Source organism: Armigeres subalbatus, chromosome 2 (genome assembly GCF_024139115.2).
Source record: "Armigeres subalbatus isolate Guangzhou_Male chromosome 2, GZ_Asu_2, whole genome shotgun sequence".
NCBI lineage: Eukaryota > Metazoa > Arthropoda > Insecta > Diptera > Culicidae > Armigeres > Armigeres subalbatus.
The window spans coordinates 124,350,932-124,371,190 of record NC_085140.1 but is presented as its reverse complement, the minus strand read 5'-3'; the positions used below and the strand labels follow the sequence as shown (position 1 = coordinate 124,371,190).

General features: G+C 40.9%; 1 protein-coding gene across 1 annotated transcript in view; it reads left to right on the top strand.

The window, feature by feature from the left end:
- Positions 1 to 20,259, top strand: part of LOC134210790 (uncharacterized) — a 42,408-nt gene that overhangs the window by 5,560 nt on the left and 16,589 nt on the right. The window contains exon 3 of the mRNA XM_062687069.1: positions 15,332 to 15,487. Coding sequence (XP_062543053.1) covers positions 15,332 to 15,487 — 156 coding nt within the window. The remainder of the gene's footprint in view (positions 1 to 15,331; positions 15,488 to 20,259) is intronic.

Here is a 20,259-nt window from a genome sequence, read left to right as displayed (position 1 = left end):
AACTGAATTCCATAAAACACCATTACTAGCTGCGGTCGAAGAGTTTGTTCACGAGCAGGTAAGTGCTTTAATCTTCTGACATCTGCAATCGATGAATCAGGTTCTTATCCACACAGATAACCAACAAGTTAAATTCCATTTAAAAGAATTGGTGTCGATGAACGTGATCGCTTCGGTGCTGATGCCTACCAGCGGGAAACCGTCACGAAGTACGTACATCGTAAAGGGTAGTCGGAAGAAGCTGGTATTGAGGATTCATCTTCGGCGTATATCAGTAAATATCACGTCATCCTCTTTATTGATACCCCGCAGAAGCAGGAAGGGAACATGCAATACATAAAAAAAGTACCAAGTTAGTATTCTTCGAATCAACTAAACGTGAATGAGGAGTCACAGCGGGTCAGCCGGTTAGTCCAGAAAAAGAACATTAATTTAGAAATAATAAAATTTTAGAACTGTAGAGAAATATTTATACTTATATATTAAATTCATTAAGTTTTCTTTTGTGTTAGTATTAATTTCAAACCCAAAGGAAATCGCGTTCCGGATGTATCAATTGAAATAAATTATTAATTGGAAAACCAAAAAATGGACTTTTTTCTCGTTCACTTACAACGCCAAACGATTTTAGACGGAAGTTAAATAAAGTAGATTTTGAGAAAATCTTTGTAGATTTGTAGGCATTCATAAATATATTGTTTAAATTAATTAAAACAAATATTGTACTTGTGTTTACCTGAATTAGCAGTTTTGCCTTATTTTATTTATTTATTTGCCTCATCCACATCTTACGGAAGCTTTCAGTGCCTTCTGCCCTCCTGGTCACTGCTCGGGTTACTGAATAATAAATTGCCCCTTCCTTCCACTATCGTTTTACATTTGTGATTTAACATTTATATAGAAACACGAATAAATTGTTCATAATAAATAATCAAACATGGTATTTTTCTTCTTTATAGAAGTGAAATTTAATGTAAAGTTAGTTCACTACAGCTGCTAATTGCAACTCTTTCGAAACATACTTGAACATGTGCGATTTTATTGAAATAATGACACATTGTTCGTCTAAATGCATACTGAAATTCGTTTGAATGGATTCATAACATGTTTTAGATAAACATATGACATCGTGGTGTATCAAGTATGGAATTTTCTATTTACATTGATGTTTGAATTGTGTTTGCAAAGAACATCTCAGTTATGTGAAATACACCATACTTGATGGTGTAACATGGAATGAAATGTTCACATTTTGAAACACACGAGTCGAACGTGTATTTGTTATGAATATTCATGGATATGCATATCATAATGTAGTGTATCAGTAATGGATTATGTCATAAACATTGACATTTGATCTGAGAGTGTGAAGAACTTCGTGTTGATGTGGATTGCACTAGACTTGATGGTGTAAGCGGATTGAAAATATCCATATTCCGAAAAACATGAATCGAACGTGTATTTTTTTATCAGTGTGGAGAACAAGTGAGCATATTGCGAGAACAGAGAAAACTTCTAATTTTGCGGAGCAAAGAAGAAGAAGAAGACTGAGTGTCGGAAACTTCAAATGACATGCACTGTGCGAAAAGTGTTGACATTCCTTGATATCAAGAATATTATAGAAGTCGAAAATGTTTTAAAATAGCATAAATACGTTCCGAAATGCCTTGAAAGTACCATAAAACTTACTCAAAATATATAGCGGAATGTAACACTCGTTTAAAGTTACATATTTTATTTGAATTCAATAACCGACATTCAGATAAGACGCGCGGCTATAAAGCAAGACCATGCTGAGGGTGGCCGGGTTCGATTCCCGGTGCCGGTCTAGGCAATTTTCGGATTGGAAATTGTCTCGACTTCCTTGGGCATAAAAGTATCATCGTGCTAGCCTCATGATATACGAATGCAAAAATGGTAACCTGGCTTAGAAACCTCGCAGTTAATAACTGTGGAAGTGCTTAATGAACACTAAGCTGCGAGGCGGCTCTGTCCCAGTGTGGGAATGTAATGCCAATAAGAAGAAGAAGAAGAACCGACATTCACACCGAAAAAATCAACCAACATTATTTTCCGTGCATCAAGTGATTTGACGTTTGTGGAACAACTTTCCGACGGTCGACCGTCGGACCCTCGTTCGAATTTTTCTATCTTCTCGCAATACCAAGGATGAAATTGTTTCAAAACTTCTGTCATGGCGTAAGACTTTAAATTCGACTTCTGGCAGCGCTGCTGTTGGTTCTTTATTATGAATCGTACGACTGGCAAAAGCTTTCTATGTGATGTGGTGTGCTGCTATCGCCAAACGCCAAGCATGTGGCGTTGATTTGATCTGTCTACGAAATATTTTGTTTCGTTAGATATTAAACCATCATTGGAAATATTACGTGAAACTTTGTTTAAAAATTTCACTGGGCAATTATTTGCCCTAATAATTAATGGCTAAGAAATTAATTGTAAGGACATTAGTTTCCTACTTCTTAACTAAAAATGGTTACCTGTTCCATGAACAGGTAGAACGTATGGACGAGGCGCCTCTACTGGTTACATTGCCAGCTACAGGCAAATCCTGACTCAACGAATACCTTCCTCATTATCCAACTCCGTGGTATTTATGAGGGTGTCGCTAAGTCGGTGGCCTCTCGTTAAGTAAGTACCACATCAACACTTCCTACCTCTCCTTAGTTACGGTGAAGATGGGCGTGGCCCATCGGAGTAGTAATCCTCATGCTTTTGTTATTTTTGTTTAAGACTGGAATCAAGGACCACTCCCCTTCTTGATTTCTGATAGAATTCTAGATAAGGATCTCAAAAGTAAAACATGATTATCACTAGTGTCCAATCTACGAATTACACCGTATTAATGCTAAAGCTCTCCTTAGCCCTTAGGGCCCTCCTTAGCCGTGCGGTAAGACGCGCGGCTACAAAGCAAGACCATGCTGAGGGTGGCTGGGTTCGATTCCCGGTGCCGGTCTAGGCAATTTTCGGATTGGAAATTGTCTCGACTTCCCTGGGCATAAAAGTATCATCGTGTTAGCCTCATGATATACGAATGCAAAAATGGTAACTTGGCTTAGAAACCTCGCAGTTAATAACTGTGGAAGTGCTTAATGAACACTAAGCTGCGAGGCGGCTCTGTCCCAGTGTGGGGATGTAATGCCAATAAGAAGAAGAAGAAGAATGCTAATGCTAATGCTATGCTAATGTAAGACTTTAATCCTATTGAGTTCAGCCTTATGTGTTTCAGCCTTTCGTACGACACCCATCGGACACAATTCAAATAATGGACCGCCTTTCTATCTTGTTTTTTTATAGGTATATTGGACAGATCGACAAATCCTTCTGATTTCAAATTGACTCCATCATTATCACAATCTTTTAGATTTGATGCCTCTCGAAAGCACTTAATATGAAAAGGTTGAAGAATATTTCAAAATTTATATGCGATCTCATCGCTTCGCCTTTGAGCCGCCAGACGTTCACGAGATGATCAATCAAAGAAATGTATTCCTCTTGTTGAGTATCTTTCACACCCGTTTGATTCATCTAAGATAATACCTCTTGAGAAAGAGTTTTAGCCATGAAAAATCGATCGAACACGAACAGATGTTTGGGAGTTGTTATATATAAAGTTATAACTTGTTTTTTTTTTAATTGTCAGTCGTTGCCACTGTTTCGACATGAAATAACGTATTATTAATAAATAACAAAATATGGGGCAATGCGCATTTTCTCTGTTCTTTAAATAAAATTACTGATTCATGATGATTAGCGAAGACACCAACAATAACACCTTATTAGTCGAGCCGGAAACATCTGTTCTGAACCTCTGAATGGAAAGACGAACAGCAGTGCCCCGTGCGTATGAGTTATGGGATCGATTCTATTTTTGACACCGTGCAGTAGATCAGATTTGTCTATAAATCTATAAATGTGGGATACGGCCCGAAAGCCATTATACACATATTTATAGACGCTACAGTCAAGCATCACAGTCGGATTCATCGCACTGCATGATCGTTTGTTTACATTAGTTATTGGGTTTCGTTTCGGAGCGCGGAAAGGTCGATGCGACGATTTTATGTTTTTGTTTATAATATCTTTTTAAAACGTCCAAGTTTACGTTGGAGGTTTCTTCTCTGTTCTGTGTTTGAAAGTACCCTTGCTAGTAAGACCAGGGTTGTTACGACTACGCGGATTTCGTGATTTACGCGGTTTTCGCGGATCTGGTGCGGATTTGAATAAAGAGTTTTAGGGATTTGCGCGGATTTAGCTTTAGGTGTTAGTTTAATAATTAAAATTCTAGATCTAGGCACGTTTATTTGAAATTAATTCCTTGTCTATCTAGATGGGCTTTATTTTCATAAGCAAATGTTGTTGAGAAAAAAAATAAATTTAAAGACTAATAACATTATTTTTCGGATATGTTCAAGACCTTAATGAATGGCATGCATCACACTCTTACGCATTCTTTAAACAAGTGTTGTGGGGAAAGGGATTTGTCGTCATTAATCGATTCTGAACCATGACGCACACAAAACATGTCTATTGAAGAACATGAACGCTCATTTCTATCTTGTCAATTTCTTCATAATTCTGAGATAGGTTTTTGTCAATTTCTCATTGATTATTCCTTTTACGATGAACCACTTAGCACGATATATCAGATCATTTTTCAAAAGTTTGCCTATCTCGTTTACCATGGTGTAACGAAAAGGCTATATATTCACTTCCAAGACGATTTTGTGATAGAAGGTCCGGAGACCCATAGTGCTATATAGCAATCGACTCAACTCGACGAATTGAGATGATGTCTGTCTCTGTGTATGTGTGTGCGTGTGTGTATGTAGTTCTATGACACTAACCCGAATGTCACTGCCCCGAATGTCACTACCCCGAAGGCCAGTGCCCCGAAAGGTCACTACCCCGAATATTCCACTACCCCGAATACCCCACTATCCAGAAAGGCCATTACCCCGAAAATCATATGAATTTATTACTCAATAATTTTGATTATTACTTTTGCATATGCTAACAATTATCCTAATATTTGAGCCGGAAGCGCACTGGATAATGCGAAAGAGCAAATGCCACAGACCTTGCTAGAGACGGTGTTTGAGACCAGCGGACAGAATGAAAGCAAATCTGGCTTCACAACCTTCACGAGAAATTTGTGAAAACGTGATGTGACTTTCAGTATAAGCAATTATTTCTTTTTGTTCAATGCATGTACTGTCTATGGAACTGATATAAATATTTTCAGCAACAAATAATGTTAATGCGCTAAATACAATACACGCACTTACCCGGGACAAGTCGAAAGTAAATTACTTTGTTCTTTCAAATTATGCACTTGCCCGGAATAAGATGGGACAGTAAATGTCATCTTCTTGTACAGTGACCTGCATAATAAAAAGCCCACTTGCCGTTTTTCATACAAAATAGTCAACTTTGAAGATCTAGATCTCGATTGCGTTTGTACCAATTTTGCTGAAAATTTGACCAGAGCTTAGATATAACTTGAATTTTACTACACCTTAGTTTCGACCATATTGATTCATAGGGTAAAAAATTATCATGGTAATACAAAAACGATTTTTTTGGCAAAAAAATGATTTTATAATATCTTGAAAACTACAACTTTTAGTGTACAAGCATATTCCACAAACTTTTTTATATTGCCAAAATACGCGTTTTTGCTGAATAAATCATCAGTTTACAACCTATAGAATTCAAGATATTTAAAAAATATTTTTTTGCTAAAAAAATCATTTTTCCGCAATAGCTTTTACCCTATGAATCAATATGGGCGAAACTCAGGTGTGATAAAATTCAAGGTATATCTGAGCTCTGGTCAAATTTTCAGCAAAATTGGTTCATAAGCAAACGAGATCTAGTTTTCCAAAATTGACCATTTTGTATTAAAACGGCGAGTGGGCTTTTTTATTATGCCGGTCACTGTAAAACGTGCTTGCCCAGAATAATGCGAGAGGGTGAATTCCTCTTTTTAAAGCACACAATTGCCCGAAAAAACGCAAAGGAGAGAGAATAAATGACACCTTCTTTGGAAGCATGCGCTTGGCTGGAATAATGCGAAAGAGTGAATTTCTCCTTATTTTAATGCACGCATCTGCCCGGCATAAGATGGGAGAGTAAATGACGCCCTTTAAAACACGTGCTTGCCCAGAATAAAGAGACCCGCACATAGGATACGTTTGCCTTGAGTTTGGCACATTCCCCATGGGAAAACTGTCAAATGCAACGCAAACAAATCCTATGTGCGGGGCTCTCCATGCGAAACAGTGAACGCCTCCTCATTTTAAAGCACGCATTTGCCCGAACTAATGCGAAAGAGTAAATGACACCTTCTTTCAAAGCATCCGCTTCTCCAGAATAATGCTTCCTTTTTTAAAACCACGCATCTGCCCGGAAGAGTAAATGGCACCTTCTTTTAAAGCATGCACTTGCTCGGAATAATGCGGAAGAGTGAATGTCTCCTTCTTTCAAAACACGCATTTGCCCGGAGAATAAGATAAAAGAGTAAATAACTTCTTTTAAAGTACGCATTTGGCCGGGATGAGGCGAGAAAGTAGAGATTCCCTGCTTCTAAACAACGCGGTAGCCCGGATTAAGACGGGTGGTTAAATGACTCATATTTTAATTATTTTGAATATGTTATTTTTGACGGATTAGTTTTTATTTTCAACTTAATTATTAAAACGCAATCTAATAAAGTAATAAAGTGAGCGAGAAAGTGAGTACATGTTTTTTTTTTAATTTTTGACGAATTCGGGGTAATGGTCATATGACAAGCTCGGTAGTCTAGTGGCTACCGCTTCTGCCTTATAAGTATGTGTCGTGACTTCACGTCCGTACACCAACGCAACCGTTTCAAAACTGACTTCATTGGTACTCCTCTCTGCATACACGCTCAAGTACGAATACTTAGTTCAATCATTCAGACCTATCCAGATCAACTTTCGAAATGAGCTGCATACATGTTTTACTCTACATCATACAATCTCTACATTCACCTTCTCCTCTACTCCTGCCAATTTCCGCAATCTAAAGGAAAAAACATCATTCCAGCATAAATGTTGAACTTTTTCTCACGCGCTTATTTACACATTCTGACTCTCGATGACTAACAGTTGTCGATTTTGGTCATGCCTTCTTGGGTTGAGTGTTCCAAGCTCAAAATATCCTTCCAGCATCAAAATAAGAAAATATTGAACTTTTTTTTTACATTCTTATTTACACATTCTGACTCTCGATGACTAACAGTTGCCGATTTTGGTCATGCCTTCTTGGGTTGAGTGTTCCAAGCTCAAAATATCCTTCCAGCATCAAAATCAGAAAATATTGAACTTTTTGACCCTTCCTTCGGAAGTGTATATAATTTCGCTTTGTATGCGTTACGCAGGCGTGTTACGTATTAATCTATCAATAAATCTCTTGAATTATTAAATAAAATGTATGGTATTTGGAAATAATTCACTTTAATATTCAAAATATAATTATGACAAATGATATGATATGGAAACATGCATATTTTTCTGATTTTTTTCAAAGAAACAATTGATTTTAATTGAGGAACATATAGAAGCATGTACCAAACAATCTTCTCAGAAAAGCAAAAACGTAAAAATTTTAAGGGATTTCAAAAATTTCTTCAGTGGAAGCTAAATAGCAAATGTGAGCATGTTTTGAGACACTAATAGACCACTTATATGCATGTATGTGTGCGTATGTGTGCAAATTCTGAAATTTACTACCATATAAATCTCACTCATTTTTAAGGTATTAAACAAGATTAGTTTTACAATATTCAATGACTGATTAAGTTAGTTCTGGATTAATTAATATCGAGTTCTCTGGATATTACGAGTATATGTATTTGCTACCACCGTTACGCTTGCTACTAACCATGTTACAATAGCTATTTAATCCGACGAGCGCCTGATAGATAGGCAGCATGACGTACAGTGCGTATTCGTTCATTTTGTTGTCACTCAACGCATAAAATCCGCCTTTCGGTAGGCAATTAAATTGTTACTTTATACGTTCAATCGCCGTGGGAAGTTGAGTACTTTTATCTCGTTTTAAATACTGGAGTCTGACAATATTTCTTTACGACTAAGGAAGGGTCAAAATCTCACTGTAGGTGGATTAATATGGGTTTTTTTTACAAACAAGACAAATAAGACAAATAAGACAAATAGGACAAATAAGACAAATAAGAAAAATTAAACAAATGGAACAAATAAGATAGATAAGACTAAGAAGAAAAATAATAAGTTCGGAAGTTCCTCCAGGGATTCGTTCGAAAGTTCCTCCAGGAATTGTCATCGAAATTTCCGCCAGGAATTCATTCAGAAGTTCCTCCAGGAATTCTTTCAGAAGCTCCTCCAGGAATTCTTTCAGAAGTTCCTCGAGGAATTCTTTCAGAATTTTCTCCAGGAATTCCTTCGGAAGTTCCTCCAGGAATTCCTCCGGAAGTTCCTCCTGGAATTTCTTCGGAAGTTCCTCCAGCAATTCCTTCGGAAGTTCCTCCAGGAATTCCTTCGGAAGTTCCTCCAGGAATTCCTTCGAAAGTTCCTCCTGGAATTCCTTCGGGAGTTCCTCCAGGAATTCCTTCTGAAGTTCCTCCAGGAATTTCTTCGGAAGTTCCTCCTGGAATTCCTTTAGAAGTTCCTCCTGGAATTCCTTCGGAAGTTCCTCCAGAAATTCTTTCGGAATTTCCTCCAGGAATTCCTTCGAAAGTTCCTCCAGGAATTCCTTCAGAAGCTCCTCCAGAAATTCTTTCGGAAGATCCTCCAGCAGTCCCTACGGGAAGTTACTGCAGAAATTCCTTAGGAAGTTTATCCAGAAATTCCTTTGGAAGTTTCTCCAGGAATTCCTTCGAAGTTCCTCCAGAAATTTCTTCGGAAGTTCCTCCAGGAATTCCTTCGGAAGTTCTCCGGAAATTCCTCCGGAAGTTCTCCGGAAGTTCCTTCGGGAATTCCTCCGGAAGTTCCTTCGGGAATTCCTCCGGAAGTTCCTCCAGGAACTCCTCCGGGAATTAATCTGGAAGTTCTTCTGTAAGTTCCTCCAGAAGTTCCTCCGGAAGTTCCTCCACAAGTTCCTTCGGAAGTTCTTCCAGGAGTTCCTTCGGAAGTTCCCCCAGGAGTTCCTTCGGAAGTTCCTCCAGAAGTTCCTTCGGGAATTCCTCTAGGAGTTCCTTCGGGAATTCCTCCGGAAATTCCTTCGGAAGTTTCTCCGGAAGTTCCTTCGGGAATTCATCCGGAAGTTCTTTCGGGTATTCCTCCGGAAGTTCCTTAGGAAGTTTATCCAGAAATTCCTTCGGAAGTTTCTCCAGGAATTCCTTCGGAAGTTCCTCCAGGAATTCCTTCGAAGTTCCTCCAGGAATTTATACGGAAGTTCCTCCAGGAATTCCTTCGGAAGTTCTCCGGAAATTCCTCCGGAAGTTCCTTCGGGAATTCCTCCGGAGGAACTTCCGGATGAATTGCTGGAGGAACTTCCGGAGGAATTCCTGGAGGAACTTCCGGAGGAATTGCTGGAGGAACTTCCGGAGGAATTGCTGGAGGAACTTCCGGAGGAATTCCTGGAGGAACTTCTGGAGGAATTCCTGAAGGAACTCCCTTAGGAACTTCTGGAGGACTTTCTGGAGGAATACCTGGAGGGACTTCCGTAGGAATTTGTCTTGTTTACCTTATTTGTCCTATTTGTCTTATTTGCTTTATTTGTCTTATTTGTTTTATTTCTTTTATTTTGCTTATTTGTTCTATTTGACTTATTTGTTTTATTTATTTTCGATATTTCATTTCAAATTATATATTTGGTATCCTCGTGTTCGCAAATAGGAATACGCTTTTTTCTAGTGTCACGCTAGATACAAAGTTGACGGACTTTCTACCGCTCTCATCCCTCCTTTCGTGCCGTGCGCCACAAGAAAATATGCGGTTGGCTGCTCTCCCGAAATGGTAACTTTTGTATGGAATTTAAAAAACTTGGTTGAAGTAAAAAGAGCTTCCTGCAAAATTTATTGCGGTGACATATACTTTTTATTACATCAAAATGATCGTTGGAAAAATTCAAAACTTTTGTCAGTTGGGTTTTGCGAAATTCGGTTCCTTTGTGCCTCAAATCATCGGAGAGAGGTACTGAGAAGCGAAAATTTCAGTTCTACAATAGTTCAGTATTTAGAGCTTAATTCAAATTTGGGAAATTGTAGGTCCATGAAATTTTGTTGGAACATTCCTTGATAAATTTCAAAGAGATTGTCAGTTGGGATAAGCGAAATTCGTTCCCAATTCCGAGTTATAGACATTTTAGTACGAAAATAGCGCTCTACCGCGAGAGAGACCTTAGACCTCAGACCTTAAGTTACACTTTTCAGCGCCACCTGTGGCGAGAATTGGAACCAACACTTTTCGTCATTCGATGCGCCAAATTTTTGTAAAATTTATTCCTGAAGACACTGATGCAAAAAAACAACACCCCAAAGGGCCAACAAAAAAAAGTTCACGATTTTCGCCAAATGTACCACTGTGCACAGTTTCAACGTTTCAAAAAAGTTTCAAAAATAACCCAGGGAGTCTACTAATGAAAAAGTTTATTCAGACATGAAAATGTTAATTTCAACTAATAAATGCTTGTATTTGAGTGTTTTATGTATGTATCGTGAAAGGAGGATGAGGCACTTTTTGAAAAATTTTACGTGAATTAATTATGTTTCAAACTTCTAGACAGCAAGTGCAAAATTCTATAACTAAGGAGTCCACTTTTGGAAATTTTATCTCAAACTAGTCGACCAGGCAGACGTTGTCCTGCATAGTAGGCGAAAATGCGCGTTGTGAACTGCCTATGCGAAATTTCCATACGAATCTTAATTTTAGTATTTCACGATTAACTCAACTTTACTGATGATTTTCGACTAAGGAAATATCATATAAATCCGCCAAAAACTATAACGAATGTAACTGCTGTAGAAATGAATGAAATCCATCCAGCCGTTTTCGAGTTATGCGGATACGAACACAGACCATTTCATTTTTATTATGAGAACGATACTTGATTACAGATTTTTTTAGTTTTTTCCGCATGGAATATTTATTTATTTATTCAGACTAAGGCCGAAGTGGCCTGTGCGGTATATAAGAGTCTTCTCCATTCGGCTCGGTCCATGGCTACACGTCGCCAACCACGCAGTCTACGGAGGGTCCGCAAGTCATCTTCCACCTGATCGATCCACCTTGCCCGCTGCGCACCTCGCCTTCTTGTGCCCGTCGGATCGTTGTCGAGAACCATTTTCACCGGGTTACTGTCCGACATTCTGGCTACGTGCCCGGCCCATCGCAGTCGTCCGATTTTCGCGGTGTGAACGATGGATGGTTCTCCCAACAGCTGATGCAACTCGTGGTTCATTCGCCTCCTCCACGTACCGTCCGCCATCTGCACCCCACCATAGATGGTACGCAGCACTTTCCTTTCGAAAACTCCAAGTGCGCGTTGGTCCTCCACGAGCATCGTCCAGGTCTCGTGTCCGTAGAGGACTACCGGTCTAATTAGCGTTTTGTAGATTGTCAGTTTGGTACGGCGGCGAACTCTATTCGATCGGAGCGTCTTGCGGAGTCCAAAGTACGTACGATTTCCAGCCACTATGCGTCTCCGAATTTCTCTGCTGGTGTCATTTTCGGCAGTCACCAGTGCGCCCAAGTACACAAATTCTTCTACCACCTCGATTTCGTCACCACCGATGCAAACTCGCGGTAGGTGGCTCACATTGTCTTCTCTTGAACCTCTTCCTATCATGTACTTCGTCTTCGACGTGTTGATGACTAGTCCGATCCGCTTAGCTTCCCTCTTCAGTCTGATGTAGGCTTCCTCCATCTTCTCAAAGTTACGTGCCATAATATCTATGTCGTCGGCGAAACCAAATAGCTGGACGGACTTATTGAAAATTGTGCCACTCGTGTTAATCCCTGCTCTTCGTATTACCCCTTCCAAAGCGATGTTGAATAGCCAACACGAGAGACCATCACCTTGCCGTAACCCTCTGCGGGTTTCGAAGGGACTCGAGAATGCCCCTGAAACTCGAACTACGCACATCACCCGATCCATCGTCGCTTTGATCAACCGTGTCAGTTTATCCGGAAAACCGTGTTCGTGCATTAGCTGCCATAGCTGGTCCCGGTCGATTGTATCATATGCGGCTTTGAAGTCGATGAATAGATGATGTGTGGGCACGTTGTATTCGCGGCATTTCTGCAGTACTTGGCGAATGGCGAACACCTGGTCCGTGGTGGAGCGTTCGCCCATAAAACCCGCCTGGTACTGCCCCACGAACTCCCTTGCAGTTGGTGCTAGTCGACGGCATAAAATTTGGGAGAGTACCTTGTAGGCGGCGTTCAGCAATGTGATTGCGCGGTAGTTGCTACAATCCAGCTTATCGCCCTTTTTGTAGATGGGACACACGACACCTTCCATCCACTCCTGCGGCAAAACTTCCTCCTCCCAAATCTTGGTAATGACCCAGTGCAGCGCTCTAGCCAGTGCCTCACCACCGTGTTTAAATAGCTCTCCTGGTAGTTGGTCAACCCCAGGGGCTTTGTTGTTATTCAGCCGGCCAATCTCCTCCTGGATTTCCTGGAGATCCGGAGCCGGTAGAATTCTGTCCTGCGCGCGTTCTCCCAGGTCCATCACCATACCGCCATCTTCGTCTGCCACATCGCCATTCAGGTGTTCTTCGTAGTGCTGCCGCCACCTTTGGATCACCTCACGCTCGTTCGTAAGAAGGTTCCCGTTTATGTCCTTACACATATCAGGCTGTGGCACGTGGCCTTTACGTGAACGGTTTAACTTCTCATAGAACTTTCGTGTGTTATTAGCGCGGTACAGTTGCTCCGTTTCTTCACGGTCTCGATCTTCCTGCTGGCGCTTTTTCCTCCGGAAAATCGAGTTTTGTCTGTTCCGCGCCTGTTTATATCGTGCTTCGTTCGCCCTCGTGCGGTGTTGCAGCAATCTCGCCCATGCTGCATTCTTCTCTTCCACTAACTGCTCACATTCGCCGTCATACCAGTCGTTTCTCTGATCCGAGGGCACCGTGCCAAGTGCAGCGGTTGCGGTGCTACCAATGGCGGATCGAATATCTCTCATGCCATCTTCAAGAGACGCTGCGCCTAGCTGCTCTTCCGTTGGAAGTGCCACTTCCAGCTGCTGCGCGTATTCTTGGGCTAGTCTGCCGTCTTGTAGCCGCCCAATGTTAAGCCGCGGCGTCCGACTTCGACGCGTGTTGTACACCGTCGAGAGTTTTGAGCGCAGGCATACTGCAACGAGGTAGTGGTCGGATTCAATATTCGCACTGCGGTAAGTGCGGACGTTCGTGATGTCGGAGAAGAATTTACCGTCGATTAGAACGTGGTCGATTTGGTTTTCCGTTTCTTGGTTAGGTGATCTCCATGTGGCCTTGTGGATATTTTTGCGGGGAAGAAGGTGCTTCGGATTACCATTCCGCGGGAGGCTGCGAAGTTTATGCATCGTTGGCCGTTGTCATTCGATACGGTGTGTAGACTATCCGGTCCGATGACCGGTCTATACATTTCCTCCCTTCCTACCTGTGCGTTCATGTCACCGATGACGATTTTAACGTCCCGCAGTGGGCATCCATCGTATGTCTGCTCCAGCTGTGCGTAGAACGCTTCTTTCTCGTCGTCGGGTCTCCCTTCGTGTGGGCAGTGCACGTTGATGATGCTATAGTTGAAGAAACGGCCTTTAATCCTCAGCTTGCACATCCTTGCGTTGATTGGCTGCCACCCAATCACGCGTTAGCGCATCGTACCCAGCACTATGAAGCCGGTTCCCAGCTCGTTTGTGGTGCCACAGCTTTGGTAGAAGGTAGCCGCTCGATGCCCGCTTTTCCACACTTTCTGTCCTGTCCAGCAAATCTCCTGCAGCGCCACGACGTCGAAGTTGCGGGGATGTAATTCATCGTAGATCATCCTGTCGCAACCTGCGAAACCTAGCGACTTGCAATTCCATGTTCCAAGCTTCCAATCGTGATCCTGTATTCGTCGCCTAGGTCTTTGCCGATTATATCGAGTCGCAAGAGATAATTTATATTGTTCGTAATGATTGGTTTTCTAGGCGGCTTATTGGGCCTGCGCAAACCTCCTGTCTCGTCGGAGGGCCGTCGTGTCAGGGCTGTTTAGCGTCCCACCTAACACCAGGACTTGGGCTTGTGCGCTTTGAGCGGCACACGGTCGCTTTGGTGGGGCCTACTTGCGGATACATGCAGCTTTTTATAGAGGTTTAACAGGGCCCACTGTCAAACCCCACCACATCCTAGGCAAGCTCCACAACTCGCAGATGGCCTGGGGAGGGATCGTCAAGCCCTTGGACATAGTCCCTGCTGCCCGAAATGGAAAGTTTATTAGTTTTGTATGCTTTTCCGTGAAGCTAAAGAAACGTATACAGTCGCATCTCCACATCTCGATATTGAAAGGACCATCGACATAGGGAGGGATATCGAGATATAAAACATCGAGATGTGGAGAGTCGTTTGTATAGTGATTGTGGGGCAACTTGAAACCTTAATAAAATTCAATCCGAGGGATGATTTAGTTTTCATTCATTATGTTCATAGAAACTGTTAAACAATAATGCTCACATAATTCAATATCGATTTGTGACCTGCCAACGGTATCTTCCCAAATCAAACCACTGCTAGGTGGTCCCATCAGCATTTTTTTTATTTATTTATTTTTGCATTTCTTTGCATTTCATTCACCTCGCCCGTACACTTGCTCGTGATGTCGTTGTCGTCAACTCCGTGCATACTAGAACCGATGTGTTCAGTGTGGGTATGGGTTTGCCAAAGTGCAGCACAGCTGAGATCCAAGTTCATCCATCAATTCAAGCCGACCCACAAGACAGCTGAGCACAACGCAGTTTTTAATTTATTCGATGCAGTTGTGTTGAGCGACGCAGGTTACATATCTCCCTCTCGGAGTAAGAAATTCTACAACTACGTTTGACGCGATGAAGACAGTCGCTCCCGATCGTCTACCCATCGCAGTACGGTGTTCTTCGCTGTCTGCGCCAAAGTTCTTGGCAACTAGTTTTAGTGATCTCCTCCGATGTAACACCCAGTATCTGCTATGTAAGTGCAGCGTTGCATCGAAGTCAAAGAATTGCTAAAAGATTTTCTCTCTTTTCGATCTTGTTTTTCACATGTTTTATTACGAAATCTATTTTAAGCTCGGTAGACATGGTTAACAAGTCATCTGTAAACTGTAATGATCTGTTTATCGGTCTTGTTCTTCGTCCACAGATGTAGAGAGCTGGAAGAGGAACTGCAAGAATTGCAGGAGTTCACCAATCTGGAGAAGAACCTGGACTTGGCCGATATCAAGCGAAAACTACAAACCGGAGCGGACAATCGGGCCGAACAGCGCTACAAAGAGGAACGGGATAGCCTGGAGGAGCGGTAAGTGTCCGATTTAAACCAGTTACCTTTATGTTTACCTATCAGGTACTACTAAGTTCCTGTTTATTGTGATTATCACCAAACCCTACCTGTATCAGTACGACAGTGAGCGCTACCCGTGAAAATGGTGTGGGTGGTGGAAGATATTTTACCGGTTCGCATTTATCACGTTGCGTCGCTTAAAGAAGTGTTTCTCAAAAAGAAGTGAACTAGCCGTAAATAATTGAACGCTGATAAGGTTGAAACAGTAGTGTCAAGTGTGTGCGGATGACGACGGTAATGGCACTCACCGAGCAAGTGCAAGTTTAAAATGTAAATAAAATTATCGAAAATTAATGGTAGTCGCATTGCGGAACTAGAGCAGGAAGGAGTGAATACAAAAATTTAAAGCTGTTTACGCAAGTTTACTAGCTGTGAGAGTTCTACCATCATCATATCAACTTCCCCTTTTATTACAGCAGGAATTGCGTCCGGTATGTGTTTGATCGGCCATTTAATGCGGTGTTAATTGAATGCAAATAAATGGGAGCTGATTGATGTGATCGCGTAGGCATCGATTATAAAAGTAGTAGTTTCGTGCAATCGTCGTCGGGCAACAGTTTTGAAACTTTATCATAAAGTTTTTTCATAGCCTTCAAAGGTGTTGAGTGATTGTTTGATCGAAAACATTTGAATGTAGTGGAAATAGATTCAGCAAAAAAAAAATCAATGACATAGTTAAGATGACTTTATAGAATTCGATAAAAAGATTGACTTTGATAAACTTGATACAGTCATAATTCAATCGTGAATTCGGTCGATTTGGTGTGTCAAACTACATAGCACTGAAAAATCGCTTAATTTGTCTTGAGCATTGTTTGTGCTTCTCGAAGCATAACGGAATGATCGTATGCAATGGGAAATCTTGACGAAGCTTCATGTTTTATGCACATCTATGGTTCTATATAAAGTTACGTTACTTGTTCACGACGGTAGAAACAAGGGGAACACACTGAGCAAAATAAAAATAGCACCACCATGTTTTCAGAAATTATGGTAATTTTGGTTCATAATGAATTCGTATTCGGTTTTGCGACTTTTCTGTGCACTAAATTGATTTTAATGCGGACCATTTACATTTAAGCTAAAAAATTCATGAAAAAGGTGTGAAATGAAAATAGCACCACTTTGGCTTTTCATCAAAGTTTGGTAATATTTTAACAAAAAGCATCCTAAAATACATTTTGTAGTAGTGATGGAAGAATGAGTCTTTCATTTGAATTATGTACTTCATTAATCCGTGATTTTTATGTACAAAATAATTTTTTTAAGTGTGTTTGGCTCGAAATATTACACCCCCTAAAATAATTATAACACCACCGCTGGTTTCACATACAAAATGGTCATGTTTGAGGATCAATATATCCATTTCTAGCAATTATATTAAGGACATATTTTGCATCCAAGCCTAAAATGATCTCAATTTCCAAATAATGATTGTTATTTGTATGCATGTTTTTTGAAAAGGCATGTTTTGTTGGGAATAATTATGAAGCAACCTCTTTCATATGGGCAGGGCCGGATTTATGGGGGGGCCGGGGAGTCCGTGGCCCCGGGCCCCCACAAATCTTATGTACCAAAACCAATCTTTTTTGTACATTTTGGGGCCCACACATACCGTCGGCCCCGGGGCCCCCATTCGGCTAAATCCGGTCCTGATATGGGGCTCTATGGAAGTGGAGTGACTTTAAAATTATTTCAAACTAAAACATGCCTTCTCAGCAGTGGCGTCGTGTAACCTCACTTTTTACCTGTGCATTGACACGAAAAATCGAGTCGTTTAAACTTAACAAAATCTAGTTGTTCTATGCTTTTCCGCACACAAATTCCTTAAATTTAAAGCCAGTGCACAGGTAGATTGAGGTTAGGGAAACGCCACTGCTTTTCAGTAAACATGTACAGGGGTTAGGCAAAATGATTGAGATAGGCAAAATTTGGCCCAAATACAAATCCTTATAACTTTTTGAAAAATTGATGAAATTGGACAAAACAGGGAGCATTTGACGGCAAATTTAGTCAAGATTTAGGAACATGCACGGTCACGGCTACTGGCCACCGGACACCGGAGATGTTCCGGATTTTCGGAGGCCATGTCAAAAACACATTTTTTCTGCCGCTCGTATTTTTGTGTGGTTTGAAGTTACATCGATGAACACTATTTTCCTAGAAACTAGATCTTATTGAAAATTGAATACGGGCGGTTGCGCTAAGATCCGTTGAAAAACATCCGAGATATGGCCATTTCAGTAAACCTGGTTCCGGATACTATGGTCAATTATGTATATCCTTCCAATCACGTATATATTATCCGGTACCATAACAATATTGGTATCAAACTTCAAGATTTTTCATGGTGATGCTTCAGGAAGCATATGCAGGACGATCAGTTGCCCTGACCACTCTGTAGAAGGTTCCAGGTGCCCCGGGGGAAGTGGTCAATTTGAAAAACGTTCAGAACCCTATCAATATGGGTATCAAACTTCAAGATTTTTCATGGAGATGCTTCAGGAAGCATGTTCAGGAAGGTCAGTTGCCCTGACCACTCTGTAGTAGGTTCCAGGTGCCCCGGGGTAAGTGGCCAATTTGAAAGACATTCAGAACCTTATCAATATGGGTATCAAACTTCAAGATTTTTCATGAAGATGCTTCAGGAAGCATATTCAGGATGATGAGTTGCTCTGACCACTCTGTAGTAGGTTCCAGGTGCCCCGGGGTAAGTAGCCAATTTGAAAGACATTCAGAACCTTATCAATATGGGTATCAAACTTCAAGATTTTTCATGGAGATGCTTCAGGAAGCCTATTCAGGACGATCAGTTGCCCTGACCACTCTGTAGTAGGTTCCAGGTGCCCCGGGGAAAGTGGCCAATTTGAAAAACGTTCTGAACCCTATCAATATGGGTATCAAACTTCAAGATTTTTCGAGGTGATACTTTTAAATGTATTTTAGAACCAGCAGCTGTCATGACCACTCTGTAGTAGGTTTCAGGTGTCCTGGGGAAGTGGCCAATTTGCAAAATGTTCGAAACCATATCAAAATGAGTATCAAAGTTCAAGGTTTTTCATGGAGATGCTTTTTCACTTTCCTGTCTAATAGAGTTCGCCGCAGCACGAAGTTGACCATCTACAAAACGCTCATTATGCAACGTACACACCAGTCAAGCAGTTGGACGAACATTGACTCCGCCCCCAAGAAAACACTTCGGTTGCTGCTTTGTTTGAACGTGTGTGAAGTTGTTCGAACAACCATTTGACAGTTGGCGGCTCGGTTGGAAAAAATTAAAACGGTTTGATTTTGGTTTGAGTTGTCGGGGGTGGAGTCAAGGTTCGCCGAACATGTTTGAGCATTTGTAGTGAAGTTGAACAAACCCCCATATATTTTTTGATGGTTGGTGCTAAAGTTAGCGCTTCGGTCGTTCGTGTGTGATATTGTTGGTCGAATAAATTGATTGTTCGTGCCGCTGTTGGTAAAACTTGATGGATGTTGGAACAAACGAGAGGTGGAGTCAATGTTGGTCAAACTGCTTGACCGTGTGTACGTTCCATTAGACTGGTCGGCCTCTATGGCCACGAAAGTTGGATGTTGCTGGCGAAGGACCAACGCGCCCTTGGAGTTTCCGAATGGAAGGTGTTGCGGACTATTTATGGTGGGGTGCAGATGGAAGCCAATGGAGGTGGTGGTGGAGGCCAATGAACCACGAGTTGTAACTGTTAGGAGAGCTACCACTCGGTACAATTTTGGCGGTTACGGTGGGCCGGGCATGTAGCCAGAATGTCAGACGATAACCCGATTGACCGAAAATCCGGAACATCTCCGGTGTCCGGTGGCCAGTATCCGTGACCGTGCATGTTCCTAAATCTTGACTAAATTTGCCGTCGAATGCTTCCGGTTTTGTCCAATTTCATCATTTTTTCAAAAAGTTATAAGGATTTGAATTTGGGCCAAATTTTGCCTATCTCAATCATTTTGCCCCCCTGTATACAAATAACAATCAATAATTTAAAATTCAAATCATTTCAGGCTGGGATGCAAAATATGTCCTTAATATAATCGCTGACGTGCTTAGTAGGGCTCATAGAGATGTCGTAAAAGGCCAATTAATCGATTATTGTCGATTATTCAATCGATTAATCGTTGGTTAGTAATCGATTCAAAATTAATTGATTATCACAACGAAGATACGATTAATCGAAGTAATCGATTAATTTGCGATATCTCTAACTCACCCCGACCAGTAGATAGTAACAGATTTATATCAGAACTTGTTATTCTGTTACAGCAGTTTTTTATAACAGCGGTTGTTATAAAACTTGTACCATTAGTAGTTAAAATAACAAAAATTGTAACATAATCTCTTCTAGTTTTAACAAAAATATTACTAAATATGTTATCAATTGAACAAAAATATAACTCGATGTGTTACATAAAAAGCGGTGAAAATAGCTTATACTATAACAAATTATGTTATTGAAAAGATTATGATTATCCTTAATGTAGGCAATTAACTTTGTCCAGCTGCTTCAACTTTGAATGTAGGTTCAAGTTATACGGAAGGTGGTACCTTCGTTTTTTTTTCAATTCCTATCTACCAAAAATGTAGGCAATTTTTTTTCGGTAAAAATAAACATAACACATTATGTTATAATCATGTTATGGCGATCATGAAATTTTCTTTCCTCCATCTTTGACAGAGAATTTAAAACAAAATTATTGCAAGTTTTGTTATTTGTAAC